This window comes from Littorina saxatilis, linkage group LG7 (assembly GCF_037325665.1).
Source record: "Littorina saxatilis isolate snail1 linkage group LG7, US_GU_Lsax_2.0, whole genome shotgun sequence".
Taxonomy (NCBI): domain Eukaryota; kingdom Metazoa; phylum Mollusca; class Gastropoda; order Littorinimorpha; family Littorinidae; genus Littorina; species Littorina saxatilis.
Window position 1 is genome coordinate 11,282,043 of NC_090251.1, and position 15,000 is coordinate 11,297,042.

Consider the following 15,000-nt stretch of genomic DNA (forward strand, 5'->3'; position numbering starts at 1 on the left):
TTATCTTTTTTGTCTTTCCTTTTCCTTGTCCTCTCTTGTATTTGTTCAGGGGAACGTCCCTGTGAAATGTAATCCTTGATGTAAAACATAAAAGGAAGCAAAAGATCACAATTTACTCGAAGACCTATTGGAATCATTGGAGCCTATGTACGCATATTTCCTCTGTCATTTTCCACAAGCTGATTGTATACTGGAATGAACATTTTCATAGCACTTGCCCAAAGACGCTCACGATAATATCTTCAGACAGCTCGCTAACATTTAATACCTTCAGACATTTGAGCGCTACTTTAAGAGACTTAGTGCACGACCTTAAAAGTACCCTCCCATATAAAAACTTACTGAACCTAATCCTCTTTCTGCCCTCATTAAGTTTTCCTCGTAAAAGCACACCTATATATACGTAGATAGACCTACCTATTTAACCCTCACGAACACGCTGTTCCTTCAGTTTATCCTTTTTTTTCTCTCTTAAAAGCAAGAGCCCAGTTCCATAGAAAGGTCTCAGGTCGAACATTGGAACCCCCCTTTAAGGCATACAAAACTCTCAGAAAAACAGTTATTGAAAAGGATGTCAGTCTTAAAATTGGGCTACATTTACAGAAGATATTTACAGAGTTTACAGACGTTATGAACAGAAACTTTGATAGAAAAAGCAAGGTCTTAAAAGAAATATTTAAACGAAAAAACAAGGTCTTTAAAAAAAGGGAGGGAGTCTTAAAACGGGGGTAAATTTACAGAGGCTGTGAACAAGAAGTGTGTAAAATCGACGACTTACAAACAAATTGAAGTATATTTACAGAGGCTATGAACAGAACATCTAAAACTGCAAGGTCTTAAAATGGTGGGGGGGGTCCTTAATGGGGGTGGGCTATGGTGCCTTGAAAGGGGGGTTCAACTGTAGCAGCAGCAGAAGCAGTAGCAGCAGGAGACCCCTCAGTGCTATAAAGCTTTCCTGTTTTCTTAAGCTAATCGGCTGAAACAGCCTCGTGCCACGATCGGTTCCTGTTGGCTGTGTGGCCGCGGCGAGGTCCCATGAGGGCGTCTAAAGATCACAGTTGATCGGCTCTCTTCCCCATAAAGCATCGATCTTGGAGGCCAATAGCAGACATGGGCAGCGACGCGGCGCGTGTTCCTGCTAAAAGTCTTTCGCTCTCCATTGCTCTCCATTGCTCTCTCAGTCTATTAAACTTGACGTGCAACTTAGGACAGCCCCTGAAGAGCAAACAACCAAGGACAGTGGAACCCGCCTTTTAAGACACCCCCCCCCCCCCCCCAATTAAAGACTTCTCTTATTTGAAAACCTTTATTTTTTAAATTCCTTTTCATAACCTCGATTTTAATGGACACCCACCTTTAAGACTTCCTCCAATTTAAGACCTTCATGTATTGCATTTTCTGTTCATAACCTCTGTAAATGTACCTCCATGTTAATGGTAACACCCTGTTAAGACACCCCAGTTTAAGACGTCCTCCATTTCAAGCATTTTTTTTTTCTTTTTTTCTTTTTTGACCTCAGTTGCATGCAGGATGCTTCAACCCATATTTTTTGCCCGATTTTTTTTTTAATATAAGGCGGGGAGCATCCTTCTTCCTTGGTCTTTTTCTGTATAACATAATCAACTTTATATTATACAAAACATAAACTTCTGTCTAATGTTTAACTCTAATTCCAATAAAATACGTAAGTCTAACTTCTTCCCATACTTAAATTTTCCTATGGTCATTTTTGTTATCAAAATACAATAATTCATAAAGTAAATTTGATCGTTTTTTAAGTTTTCATTCCAAAAACCAAATAATATATCTGTTTCATTCAAAGTTATATTATAATAAATTTGCTTATAAATAAAGTCTTTACATAGTTTCCAAACGTTCCTCAGCTCTTGACAATGAAAAAAGAAGTGCTCAATGCAAGTGTATCCAGTTCATTACAAACTTCACAATTATTAGTTTGACATAAACCCATCTTGTTTAGTAAACGTTGGGTAAATTCTGTGTAAAATTTTCCAATGAAGCAGACGCAGTCGTTCTTCTTTTGTACAATTAACAGCTAACAGCCATTGTCTTGATTCCAGAACAACATCCCATTTCAAGACCTTCATTTTTTACACGTTTTTGTCATAGCCTCTGTTACTGTACCTCCATTTTAAGACTCCCTCTGTTTTGGGACCTGATTTTCTCAGATTGTGTGGAGGTCTTAAACCTGGGGTTCCGCTGTATGAGGAGGCTGTTATAATCTGGGCTTCCTACAAAGGGATAGAAGAAAAGAGCAAGATGGTGGGATAGGGGTTTGGTACTGAGTGGGAGGGAAGGGGGGATAGAACATGTGGCTAACTGGTTGAAAAGAATTGAAATGTGGTTCAAACAATTCAATTCAAAGAATTACACACAACAATGTCTCATATAATCCATTGGAGCAATGGGGCACAACAAGCTAAACTTATCAACGTTCTTAAAACGACAGTATGAGATCGGATTTGATCGAAATGTGATGACATAAGCGGAATTGAACGAAAAGAGTTGTTTTTGATTACATAACAATATGGCTTAGCTCTACCCCGCCCCCCCCCCCCTCCTAAAAAAAAGGGATAGAAGAAAATATCAGGAAAGAGAAGGATGGTGTGTTAGGACAGGGGGGCGGGGGATGGTGGGGGGAGGACAGAGCAGGCGGTTCTAACTGGTTGAAAGGAGTCGAGTAGAATCGTGATGATATAAGCGGAGTTGTAATAAAGGCAGTTATGATTAAATAACGAGGGTAGGTTTTGATGGCAGATACGTAAATGGCTATACCCAGACCCTAAAAAAGGCGGGGGTGGGGGGAGGGGTAGAAGAACAGAAAGAAAGACATATGGTGGGTGTAAAAGAAAGCGGTTACAACTTGTCGAGATGTGCTGACATGGGCGGAATATGGGCGGATATGATTGGATGAGGAGAGGAGAGTTTTGATGACAATTTTTTTTTATGGATTTGCTCCGCCCCCGTCCAATGAAAAGTTGTTAGTGTTTATCGTCTCTTCGGCAGTTGATGCAATTCGAGACAGAGCCATAAAAGGAAAGTGTGATAGAGATATCGGATCGGGGATGAGGGGGGTAGGGAACAGGGGGATGAGCGGGGTAGGGAACAGGGGTAGTGGTAGAACTGGTGGATTTACTGGTTGAGGAGAGTAGAAATATGCTGACATAAGCAAAATTATTGAGAAATAGGTCGGCGATGATTGATAAAAGAGAGGACACATATGATGACATAAGCGGAAATAGTGTGATACAGGCTGTTATGGCTGAGTGTGGACAACAGATGTATGATGTCATTTGCAAAAATGCGATCAAATGTGATCAAAGATGATCAAAACGATGTTGACTGGACAAGGGCTGTAAAGATAAGATGCCAGAGGCATGAAGCCTTTTTGTGGTGCTGGGGGGCAGAAATGCTGTCTCTGATACCGCTGAAACATTTGCAAAAAAATCTCAAGAGCTGGAAATGAACATCTCGATATCATAAACAAGAACAGAGGCTATGCAAAAGACAGACAGTCATGCAGAGTTGGGACATAAACAAGAAGCTGTGGTCTATTTCTGCTTGTTTTTCTTCTTTGTCTGTTTTTCTTCTTTTTCTGTTTCTGCTTCTTTTTTTTCTGTTTCTGGGGTCCTGATTTGGCCTATATGGTCCGCTGGACCCAAAAAGCAACAACTAACAATAACAACAACAACGACAATTTTTCTGTTTCTGCTTCCTTTTCCTCTTGTTCTGTTTCTGCTTATTTTTCTGCAGTTAGTACAGCTGCTGTTCCTTTTGTGCTCACTCCAGCCACACGTTATTGATAATCTTTTCTTATTTTGCAGAAATCCAAAACCATATAGACTGCTAAAGTTCTTCCAAAATTCAATTGGTAATTCATTGTAACGTTTTATGACAAAACAAATCATTCTTGATTTTTTACTCTGTTCTTATTTTGCATTTCCAGATGCAACTGCGCGAGGCGGTACCAGATAGCGTTGCTAAGCAGCGTAGGCTTCCTCTTGTCTTTCGGCATCCGCTGCAACATGGGAGTCGCTGTCCTGGAGATGACCAAGAACGAGACCAAGGACTTGGATGGTGATGGCGTCATACGTCACAATGAAACAGTTGGGGTGAGTGTGTATGGGGGAAGGGGAAGGGATGAGATAAGGAAGGAAAACCTTATATTTATCAGGCAACATCGACTTCACAAAGTCAACTCCACGAAGCTCGCTGCACGAAGCCTTGAAACTGATTTGAAAAAAAGAATTCGCAAAGTCTTCGCGAAGTCAATTTCGGGCTCAATGACGGACAGCCTTAACGGCTAAAAATCAAAAAGTCCGTTAAACGAAGAACAGGAGTGAACAGGGGACCAAGACATACATATTGCTGACTAGCAGAGGAAAGAGAATTATTAGACCCGACACCGATACATGCACAACCTGGCGGTGACCTTACGATTGATTTGCTTCTGCTGATATGACGGAAGTCACCAAGACAGACTTCTTTTTCGATAGTCTTTGACAGTTCGTGGGAGATGTGACACCATGTTTTACGTGACTTGAGCTTCGTATTATGACCTTTTTAAACTTTTGACGTCAGAGATGTCACTTTGGAATTCCGCGTCAAGAAGAGAAGTCTTGGTTTGTTCAGTCGTTTGTCATTATAAGCAACATCAGAAAAAAATGTCAGTGTGCACAGTCCTCTGAGACAGTCGTGCACCACTAACGAAGAAAAGGGCAATTAACCTTAAAGGTCCATTCCTTCTCGTGTTAACTTCGTCTTCTTCTTCTTCTTCTTCTTCTTCTTCTTCTTCTTCTTCTTCTTCTTCTTCTGCGTTCGTGGGCTGAAACGCCCACGTACACTTGTGTTTTTGCACGAGTGGATTTTTACGTGTATGACCGTTTTTACCCCGCCATTTAGGCAGCCATACGCCGCTTTCGGAGGAAGCATGCTGGGTAGTTTCGTGTTTCTATAACTCACCGAACTCTGACATGGATTACAGGATCTTTTCCGTGCGCACTTGGTTTTGTCTTGTGCTTGCGTGTACACACGAATGGGCACTAGCAGGTCTGCACATAAGTTGACCTTGGAGATCGGAAAAATGTCCACCTTAACCCACCAGGCGCGGCCGAGATTCGAACCCACGACTTTCCGCTTTGGAGGCCGGCGTCTTAGGGCCAAGTTATACCTGCGCAGAGTCAGCGGCACAGACGACGCACTGCAGATTATTGATGCCGCGGTGGGGATTATGACGAGTACTTGGCCTGTTTTCCTTTCATGCAGCGTGTAGCGGGCTGTAATAATCTGCAGTGCGTCGTCTGTTCTGCTGAAATTACATAGGTGAGCGCCGGGCCTTACCACCAAGCCATAGCGCCCGTCAGAATCGTGTAAACTAACACAGATCTGTTAAGGCATTTACACAGGATGAAGACATGCTACCACTTGTACACATACCAGGATAATAACAATAGCAATAACAGCACTTTATTGTCCATTAAAATATTACATAAAAATGGAAATTTTTCTTCGGCACACCCTGCCTGCCTGTAAACGATTATAACAACAATTGTATAGGACGACACACATAAAACATAAAACATAAAAGGGGTACAATCAAATATGATATTGCACTATGTGAATTTACCCTCTCATATCACAGGAGTTGGGTTTCACAGCAGAGTAATCACATTACAAATATTTCACACACACCTTCACATGTACACATTGTTTGTTTTTTCCCAGCCGACCAGCCTCTACGTGATGCGAGAAGAATTTAAAATGGTGACTGCAGAAGGCAGGAATGACTTTTTAAACTGGTTTTTGCGTGCCAAAGGGACCTTATAACGTTTACCTGAAGGGAGAATTTCGAAACAGGGGTTGAGAGGATGGATCGGATCACGGACAATTTTGAGAGCTTTCCGCTTAATGGCAGCTTCGTAGAGACTGGTCAGCTGTCGTTGGGGTTGCCCAACAAGCTTGCTAGCCGTCGCAACAATGCGGTGGAGTTTAGCTTTGTTTTTAACATTTGTGGTACCATACCATGTCACAATGTTAAAAGTCAGGATGAAGACATGCTACCACTTGTACACATACCAGAAACCCACAACCTTGCTGCTTTCTGTACAGAGTTTTAAAAAAAAATTAAACATAAATTGACAATAAAGAAAAATGTTAGTTAATGAAACGTTTAATATTTGACACAAAAAGACATTCACCAGTGTGGTCATGTCTTGTTTTGTCAAACGTCCATATAATAAAGAACATATCAGTGTTTGGATATTACCTGAATTGATTTTACAGATTGACATATAGGTGTCATGCAGTTACAAAATAAATTCACCCCCAAAAAAACAATAAAAGACAGCCAGGCTATAGTCTCTGCGTTTGTGTCCAAGTAACATCATGCTCATATTCCATGTTAAGAAAAAAAAGCTTTCCTCGCCAAGACAAGCACAGCACAATAAACAACGTCAACGTGTTCGCAGAGAACCAAGAAGTGAATGAAAAAGAGAGACATATCAAACCAAATTATATAGGGAAATAACTTTGTATATTTCTCCATATTCTGATTTTTACAGTTTATATTTCAGGTAGAAGCATGAACGGATCTGTGATAGTCGACAGAAGTGTATATACACTGGAATGACAGTACCTTCAAATATCTGACCTGTCAATTTGGATTGACATGAGTTGCTTAGCAATACTTACGTACACACACGGTAATGCCTATTACCTCACATACACATTCCGCAAATACCTAACATCGTCCAATCATTGTGATTGGTACAGAATGCTAGTGCTTTGTTTCTGCTTGATTGTTTCCTTGTCTTTGATTGGAGAAATTGGACACGGGGCAGTAATCAATAATATGTGCATTTGGTCTTAGTGCAATGCATTTGTTTCATTTGTTGTATTGGTTTGCACATGTTTACGAGATGATGGTTTTTAGGTATGAATTGGTATAGTCGGTCAGTGCAGTGTTTGTTGTATTGTTGGTGTGTTTGTTTGTTTAACTAATGCCTCATTTTGTTATGATTTTGTCATACATTCTTTCTTTCTTTCTTTCATTCTCACATTATCTCCCTTTCTTTTGTCTCTCCATTTCCCTCTCTCTCTCTCCATTTCCCTCTCTCTCTCTCTCTCTCTCTCTCTCTCTCTCTCTCTCTCTCTCTCTCTCTCTCTCTCTCTCTCTCTCTCTCTCTCTCTCTCTCTCTCTCTCTGTGCCACGATGTACAGTGTTGTTGCCACCAAAAAGGGGACATTTGTCAAGCTGTACCAAGATACCTCCTGTTTTAATTTTCCTTTTTTGGTTGATGAACGTTTTATAGCTTTTTTAAAATTGTTGTTGTTGTTGTTGTTGTTGTTGTTGTTGTTGTTGTTGTTGTTGTTGCTGTTGTCTCTCAAGTCTACCACTCCATCAACAACGAAACAAAAACACCGCACAGCAACAACAACGAAGAACTTCACATACAACCCAAACACCAACAATCCAGCCTCTATCCCCAACAGCAGAAGTTTAAAGTCAGCTGAAGCGACCGATCTAAGCCGCTTACGCCTCTCTCGCTAGATGCCTTATTACCATCCTTTTACCGAACTGCAATAAAACCAGGAGCCTAAGGCGAGTTGCAATACTTAGGCTCTGGCTCAGCCGTTTGCAAACTAGGCGTAAATTACAGCGTGGAGAAGAGAACAAAATCATGAGTAATCTTTCTGTATCCTTAGGCTGTAATCTGCCTGCTCCAGACTCCTTTTCTTTTCCATCACTGGCTACTGTTCCTATGAAAAGGGGATGAGGGCTTTAGTTTTCTTTTGAGAGTGATTCACTTTGCTTTCATTGTCCCCGTTATCTGTGTCTTACAGTGAGAAAATGTTCTACGGTTTATACCAGCAGTGCTTTAAGTATTCCATTTCCTTTAACACTTTCTACCCCACCAATGTTGACCAAGTTTTTTTAAGCCGAGACCAGCAGTGCTGCAGCAGGTCACTCAGAATTGTAGTAACTGTGTAGCAACTGTGTAGCAACACACTGGAATGCAGGCGTTAGATCGACGTTACAGGAAGCGACTGAAGTGACTGTGTGTACATACGGATATATCCGTACCAGGTCAGATAGAGCCATATGAGAGGATACGGATATATCCGTACCTGGGAGACAATGAGTTAAAGTAATCTTTCTTTGTTTTCGTTCTATTGAAACTACATAGTAGCCCCAGTAGATCTTTAAGTGAAAAGATGTTCTATGTTTTATACCGGTATTTTTTTTAAGTATTCCATTTCCTTTAAAGTAATCTTACTTTGTTTTCTTTACATTAAAACTATTTATAAACCCCTGTAGTTTTTAAGCCTTTTCAGGCCTTTGAGTAAACTTCTCTCGTACTGACCTGGTTTTCTTTGGCTTGAAGCTAAGAGGAAAGAAAGCAAAACGTCTCCTAAACTGTGAAAAAATGTGGTTTTTTCGTTGTTTTAATGATAATTCATTGGATTCTTACAAGCAGGATGTTGTTGGGGATTAGTATTAATTTGTAATTGGGTTCGGGTGGTTTTTTTTCGAGTTAAGAGAACAGTTTTGCCGTAGAAGATAAGCGAATCAGCAAAAGATAAGCCTTCCATATTGGCTTTCTATTTGTTGTTCCACTTACAAATCTGTATGCTATGTCATTTCTCTAACCCCCCCTCTCTCTCTCTCTCTCTCTCTCTCTCTCTCTCTCTCTCTCTCTCTCTCTCTCTCTCTCTCTCTCTGTTTCTCTCTCTCTCTCTCTCTCTGTTTCTCTCTCTCTCTCTCTCTGTCTCTGTCTCTCTCCGTCTCTGTATCTCTCTCTCTCTCTGTCACTCTCTCTCTCTCTCTCTCTCTCTCTCTCTCTCTCTCTCTCTCTCTCTCTCTCTGTCTCTCTCTCTCTCTCTCTCTCTCTCTCTCTCTCTCTCTCTCTCTCTCTCTCTCTCTTAAAAAGGGTGATCCCAAGTTAACTGCGAATTACCGCGGGGTTTCATTACTTAGTTTAGTCAGTAAATGTTATACTTTTGTTTTGAATAAGAGATTAGTGAAATGGACGGAAGAACATAAAAAACTAACAGAATCTCAGGCTGGTTTTAGGCGTGGTTATTCCACCGTGGATCATATCTTTACATTAAAGGCTGTTGTTGATAAATGTTTTGCAAAGAGAGGATGTAAATTATATGTATGTTTTGTGGATCTACGCCAGGCATTTGATTCTGTTCAAAGAGAACCACTGTTTGACGTTTTGATGCAGTATGGTATGAATGGAAAATTTATGAAAGCAATAGTTGCCATTTATCAAAATGTTTTGTCATGTGTGAGGATTGAAGACAGAATGACTGATTTTTTGAGTGTCCAGTAGGGGTCCGTCAAGGTTGTATTTTAAGTCCACAAATTTGTTCCCTTTTTATAAACGAGATAGCTAACTCTGTGGAAAACGGTGGAATGCATGGCATTCAGTTTTTGCCCGGTCTTGTCGAATTATTTATTTTACTTTTTGCGGACGACCTAGCTCTCCTCTCTGACACAGCACTGGGATTACAAAGGCAGATTAATGTTTTAAACGATGCATGTAAAAGACTGTACCTAAACATTAACATTGATAAAACCAAATGTATGGTATTTAGAAAAGGGGGGTTTTTGGGTAAGAATGAAAAATGGTATTTGAATGGAAAATTGCTTGAGGTTGTTAATGAATATAATTATTTAGGTTTTGTGTTTACTACAAAAATGAGTTTGAAAAGGGGAGTTGATTTTTTAGCGGTGAAAGGGAGGCGAGCATGCATTGACTGTATTAGACACGTTAGAAAACTGAATGATATCTCCAAAAGTTGTTTTTTCAAAATTTTCGATTCCCAGGTGCAATCCATATTAATGTACTCTTCTGAAATGTGGGGTCTCCAAAGATTAGACAATATAGAAAAGGTTCACACACTTGCATGCAAAAGGTTCTTAAGTGTTCCTCTTAAAGTATCCAACAAGTTTGTGTATGGAGAACTGGGACGCTACCCTTTGTACATCAACAGCGCAGTAAGGTGCATAAAATATTGGTTGAAGCTGTTGACACTAGATATATCCAGAATTCCCAGACAGGCATACTTAATGTTAAAAAACTTGGACGAGCGAGGTAAAACATGCTGGGCAACACATGTAAAGAATACATTGTTTAGCACGGGGTTTGGATATGTTTGGTTGCAACAAGGGGTGGGGTGTGAAAAAACATTTATTTCTTTGTTTAAACAGAGAATGGCTGATATGTATTTGCAGGAATGGAATGGTTCCATTATAAGTAATGACATTTATCAAAACTACCGATTATTCAAAACAGTTTTTGAAAGTGAGAAGTACTTTGATTTCATTGACAAAAAATGTTTCCGCGATTGTTTGATCAAATTGCGTCTGGGTGTGTTGCCTATTGGAGCTTCGTGTTTTAGAAGAACATTTGGAAGGGACAGGAATATTCTATGCAAGCTTTGTGATGTTGTGGAAGACGAAAAGCACTTTGTATTTGATTGTCCATTGTATGCAAACGCCAGGGCTAAGTTTCTAAATACAAGATATAACTCATTAAATTTTGTGAATATTCTCCGTAACGGCTCATCATCTGATATTCGTAGATTAAGCATTTACTTGTTCATTGCTCTAAAAATTCGCCTGGAGTTTACTGAAAACATAGCTCAAGACGACTGATTGTGACTGTATTACTTTACCGTGTATGTTTAGTTTTGTATCTTGGTTGCTTTGCCGCTGTATGTGTTTAGTTTTGTATCTTCGTGTTGCTTTGCCGCTGTATGTATTTTTGACTTGTATTTTTGTTTGTAACGACCCTATTCTAGGGGCTAGAGGCCTGAAGAATAAATGATGTTCTTGTTCTTGTTCTTCTTGTTCTTCTCTCTCTCTCTCTCTCTCTCTCTCTCTCTCTCTCTCTCTCTCTTTTTTTTTTTTGACCAACTTTCATCCTCAAATTATACGACTATAATATTTATATTTATATTTTACAATGCGATGTTGACCTTGTGTGTTGCAGGAGCCGGAATTTAGCTGGACACCGGAGACTATAGGTGTGGTGGACAGTTCGTTCTTCTGGGGCTACATCATCACGCAAATACCTGGCGGTTACCTGGCCTCCAGATTACCCGCTAACAGGTAAGATGGCACGTCATTATATCTATTCCTGTTGGCTCACCTGTCAGACACTAGTACTGCTTGAAGTTATTTCTGAGCTGGTCACAGTTTGGTGCCTAATTATTTTCAAAGTGGGATAATGATAGTCTGGCACTGTCTGCATGTACGATTTCTGCAGGTGCCCGGAATTTATTTTCTGTTTGAGTTGATGTGTCCATGGTCTTATTCTCCCTCGCTCTGCCTCTGTATGCGTGTCTGTCTGTCTGTCTGTCTGTCTGTCTGTCTGTCTGTCTGCCTGTCAGTCTGTCTGTCTGTCTGTCTGTCTGTCTGCCTGTCAGTCTCTCTCTCTCTCCCTTTCTTTCTTTCTTTCTCTCTCTCTCTCTCTCTCTCTCTCTCTCTCTCTCTTTCTCTCTTTTTCTCTCTCTTTCTCTCTCTCTCTCTCTCTCTCTCTCTCTCTCTCTCTCTCTCTCTCTCTCTCTCTCTCTCTCTCTCTCTCTCTCTCTCTCTCTTTCTCTCTCTATCTCTTAGTTTAATCAGGTGGACGTTGGAAAACACTGTACACCCACAAAACGTGATTAGGAACAGATGATTGTTGAAAATTGTGATGAATTTCAGAAAGTTTTTTTAACATTCAAACATCTCTGTAACGTCCACACGAGGGGCCGGCCAAAAATAGTCATTATAAACAGGTGGTCACTATGGAAAGGCGAACTGAAAAGAAACACTTTCGTCGGGGACCCTTTGGGGAAGTTTTGGGTGGTCGGGACAGGTGTGACTATACTATTACACCAGAACCTTATACGTCACCCTACACGTAATCAGGTACAGTTCTTGTACTATTGATGTCAAATGTTCCCCATGTTTCACCAATGGAAAGAGTGTAAGAATCGATCTGGGAAAGTAACATGGATATTTTTCTCTCGGAGTCGACGCGCGTGTCAACTGTCTGGTCAAATATTTGAAATAAATCAGACTGAAGTCCCTCTGCGCTTCGTAACGCTCACTGTCTTCATGGGTCTCTCTCTCTCTCTCTCTCTCTCTCTCTCTCTCTCTCTCTCTCTCTCTCTCTCTCTCTCTCTCTCTCTCTCTCTCTCTCTCTCTCTCTCTCTCTCTCTCTATCTATCTATCTATCTATCTATCTATCTCTCTGTTTTCTTTATTCGTTTGTGATGGAAGGATTTTGTTTGGCCTTTGGGGAGGTGGAGAGATGGGAGGGTGGATTCTTTGCTTACCATTTGTCCAATCTATTTCTCCTCGATTTGTTTGGTTTGGGTTGTTTTTCATGGGAACCCTTTTTCACCTCACCTTCGCCGTCTCCCTGTGTGTCTCTCAATCTCTCTCACTCCTATCGTCCCCCTCTGTATCTGTTTCCCTCCCTCAACCCCCCTTACCCGAGCCCTCCGCCTCACCACCACCCCTTCCAACGCCTCCCGTTGCCGTCAGCTAGCTGTCGATCGCAATGCAAACACACACAAAAACCGGGAGGCCAGATCTTCACAACTTCAATCCGCAATCGACCCCATAGAGACCCACCAGACCTCTCTTCCCAACGCTCAATGTTTTTAATGACGTCGCTCCATCCCTGCAGCGTGCCCAAACTCAGACGGATAAATCCGAAGTGACACCCCTCTCGCGGCCATGATTAGCGAACAGGCGAGGCGCCACCTATTTCCTGTCCCCAAGGCGCAAGGGACCTCACTCTGGAGACACGGGGCTGGGACCCCCGAGTTGTCGGTCCTCGCGCGTGGCACGGGATCCAATTAGACAAGGGCGTCGGATGACATTTTGAAAGACAAAAAGATTCTTTTCTGTCTCTCCTGTTTTCTGGGATTGCATTGAAGGATAAGACAAGGGCAGAGACAATTAGATTTGCAAGAAAATTGGAAAAGGGGGCTTAAGTATGTAAATTTTGTCTCTACAACTAACAAGTCTAAATCTCTTCGTGAACGTGTGTTGGTTATTTGAAGACATTGTTTTACTCTTTGCTACAGCAAAAGCCCTAGGCAATCGGTTGAGAGTCGTTCAGTTAGTTTGTTTTTTCTTGTCTCTGTGCTATTAAAAAATCTCTGATTTTGTATGGACTTCAGGATTTTATCAATTGTCGTGGCTGGCATTTCGTTTGTTTGCTTAATTGTACTAGTTTTTTCTCCCACATATCTCGTAGGCATCCGAGAACATCGCGAGACAATTGATTTTGTGCCACATAAATTGTAAGCAACACTATTTTTCAAAAGTAACCTTTGAAGAGCAGTTCCTCTCTATCATATAACCACAAGTAAGACAGATATTTATAACGTACAGAAAGACATTTACAGGGAGGACATAATATATATCACCTTCAGACAAGAAACATATCTGTTGATGACAGATAGGGAGGTAAGACAATATCGCCTTTACCCTAGCTGGTACCGACGGGGTTTTCTAGATTTCAGGTACCTTACCTTTCTAGGATAGATCAGAGTCGGAGTACAATGTAGTGCAGAAGAATATCCCCCGATTTCGGCGTATGGCTGCCTAAATGGTGGGGTAAAAACGGTCATACGAGTAAAAACTCAATCGTGCAAAATCATGAGTGAACGTGGGAGTTTCGAATTCAGCCCATGAACGAAGAAGAAGAACAAGAACAAGAACAAGAACAAGAAAGAGCAGGAGAATACATTTCCCCTTTTCCAACTTTATAAGAACATCTGTCGAACAGCAGGTTCGATCTTGAAATACGACTGTGGGCGAGAGAGCATCGGACGAGTAGTTTCAATATCATTATGCGCAGGAAATGCTATCCCCTGACAGCTTTTTATTATTTTTTATTAGTTCTTTGCCAATTAATTTTTCCTGACTTCTTTTAAGGGCCCGCCCACTCCAGCAGGATTTGCCCTTGTGTTCTTTATGTATACTGGTCTTGTCATTGTGATTTATAGGCGAAGGTCTCACATAGCTGCGATCCTAGTTTATATTCTTGTTCTTGTATTTACATCTTTGAGTTTTTATGTTGGTGATTTATGTCATCGACTTTGTCCGTCTGGGTTTTTGGTGGGGATGTGTGTGTTGGGGATGGGGGGGGGGGGGCTGCGTTGGGAAATCTCTCTTTCTTTCTCTCTCTTTCTCTCTCTCTCTCTTTCTTTCTTACTTTCTTTTTTCTTTCGTCTATTCTTTATTCTTCCTCCAAGAAAAGTGCAAAAGGTTTGTTTAACTTTTATTCCACGATCGAATTTGCTTCAAGAAACAAAAAAATATGTCGACTGACTCTTGGCGTGATGAAAAAGGAATTGCATTAAAAAAATTAAGACGCGCACTAAGATTTAATAGCAAAAATTATCAAATTAAAAAGCATTTAACATTTAAAAAATCTAAAAAACATACGAAAGGTTAGTATCTGGAACGCTTAATCATAGACTAAACGAAAGATTCACCAGAACATTAATCCATCGACCTTTAACAGGACGAAGACAAAATTAATAATAATAAAGGGTAAACATTTAGCTTTACATGTTGGGGTTTCAAAGATGTCAGTAATCATGTTTTGTAACACACACAACAACAACAAAAAAATATATTAAAAAAATGACTCCACAAAAAGAGATTTTATTTTTTTATTTTTAAGTTTTGTTATCGCAGAAACGACTCATTTACTTAGTTTTAGAACGTCCACTCTTCTGATTCATCATGCAAACTTCTTCCGGCACGTCAACAAAATTCTCATTGTGTGGTGGATGGACATCATTTTTAAAATATTTGTATTCGCACGCACGTACTGGTAATCCACTTTAAACCAAGCGACGACTCTTGGAGAATTTGGAATTAATTTTTTTTCACTGCCAGATGGATTATAGAAATCTGTAGGGAGATAAATTGTTTCCAGAATAGGTAGGTCAGAATTATGA

General features: G+C 40.5%; 1 protein-coding gene across 1 annotated transcript in view; it reads left to right on the forward strand.

Moving 5' to 3' along the window:
- The window catches only part of LOC138970668 (vesicular glutamate transporter 1-like), a 221,942-nt gene that overhangs the window by 152,433 nt on the left and 54,509 nt on the right, over nt 1–15,000 (forward strand). The window contains exons 3-4 of the mRNA XM_070343138.1: nt 3,965–4,130; nt 11,022–11,140. Coding sequence (XP_070199239.1) covers nt 3,965–4,130; nt 11,022–11,140 — 285 coding nt within the window. The remainder of the gene's footprint in view (nt 1–3,964; nt 4,131–11,021; nt 11,141–15,000) is intronic.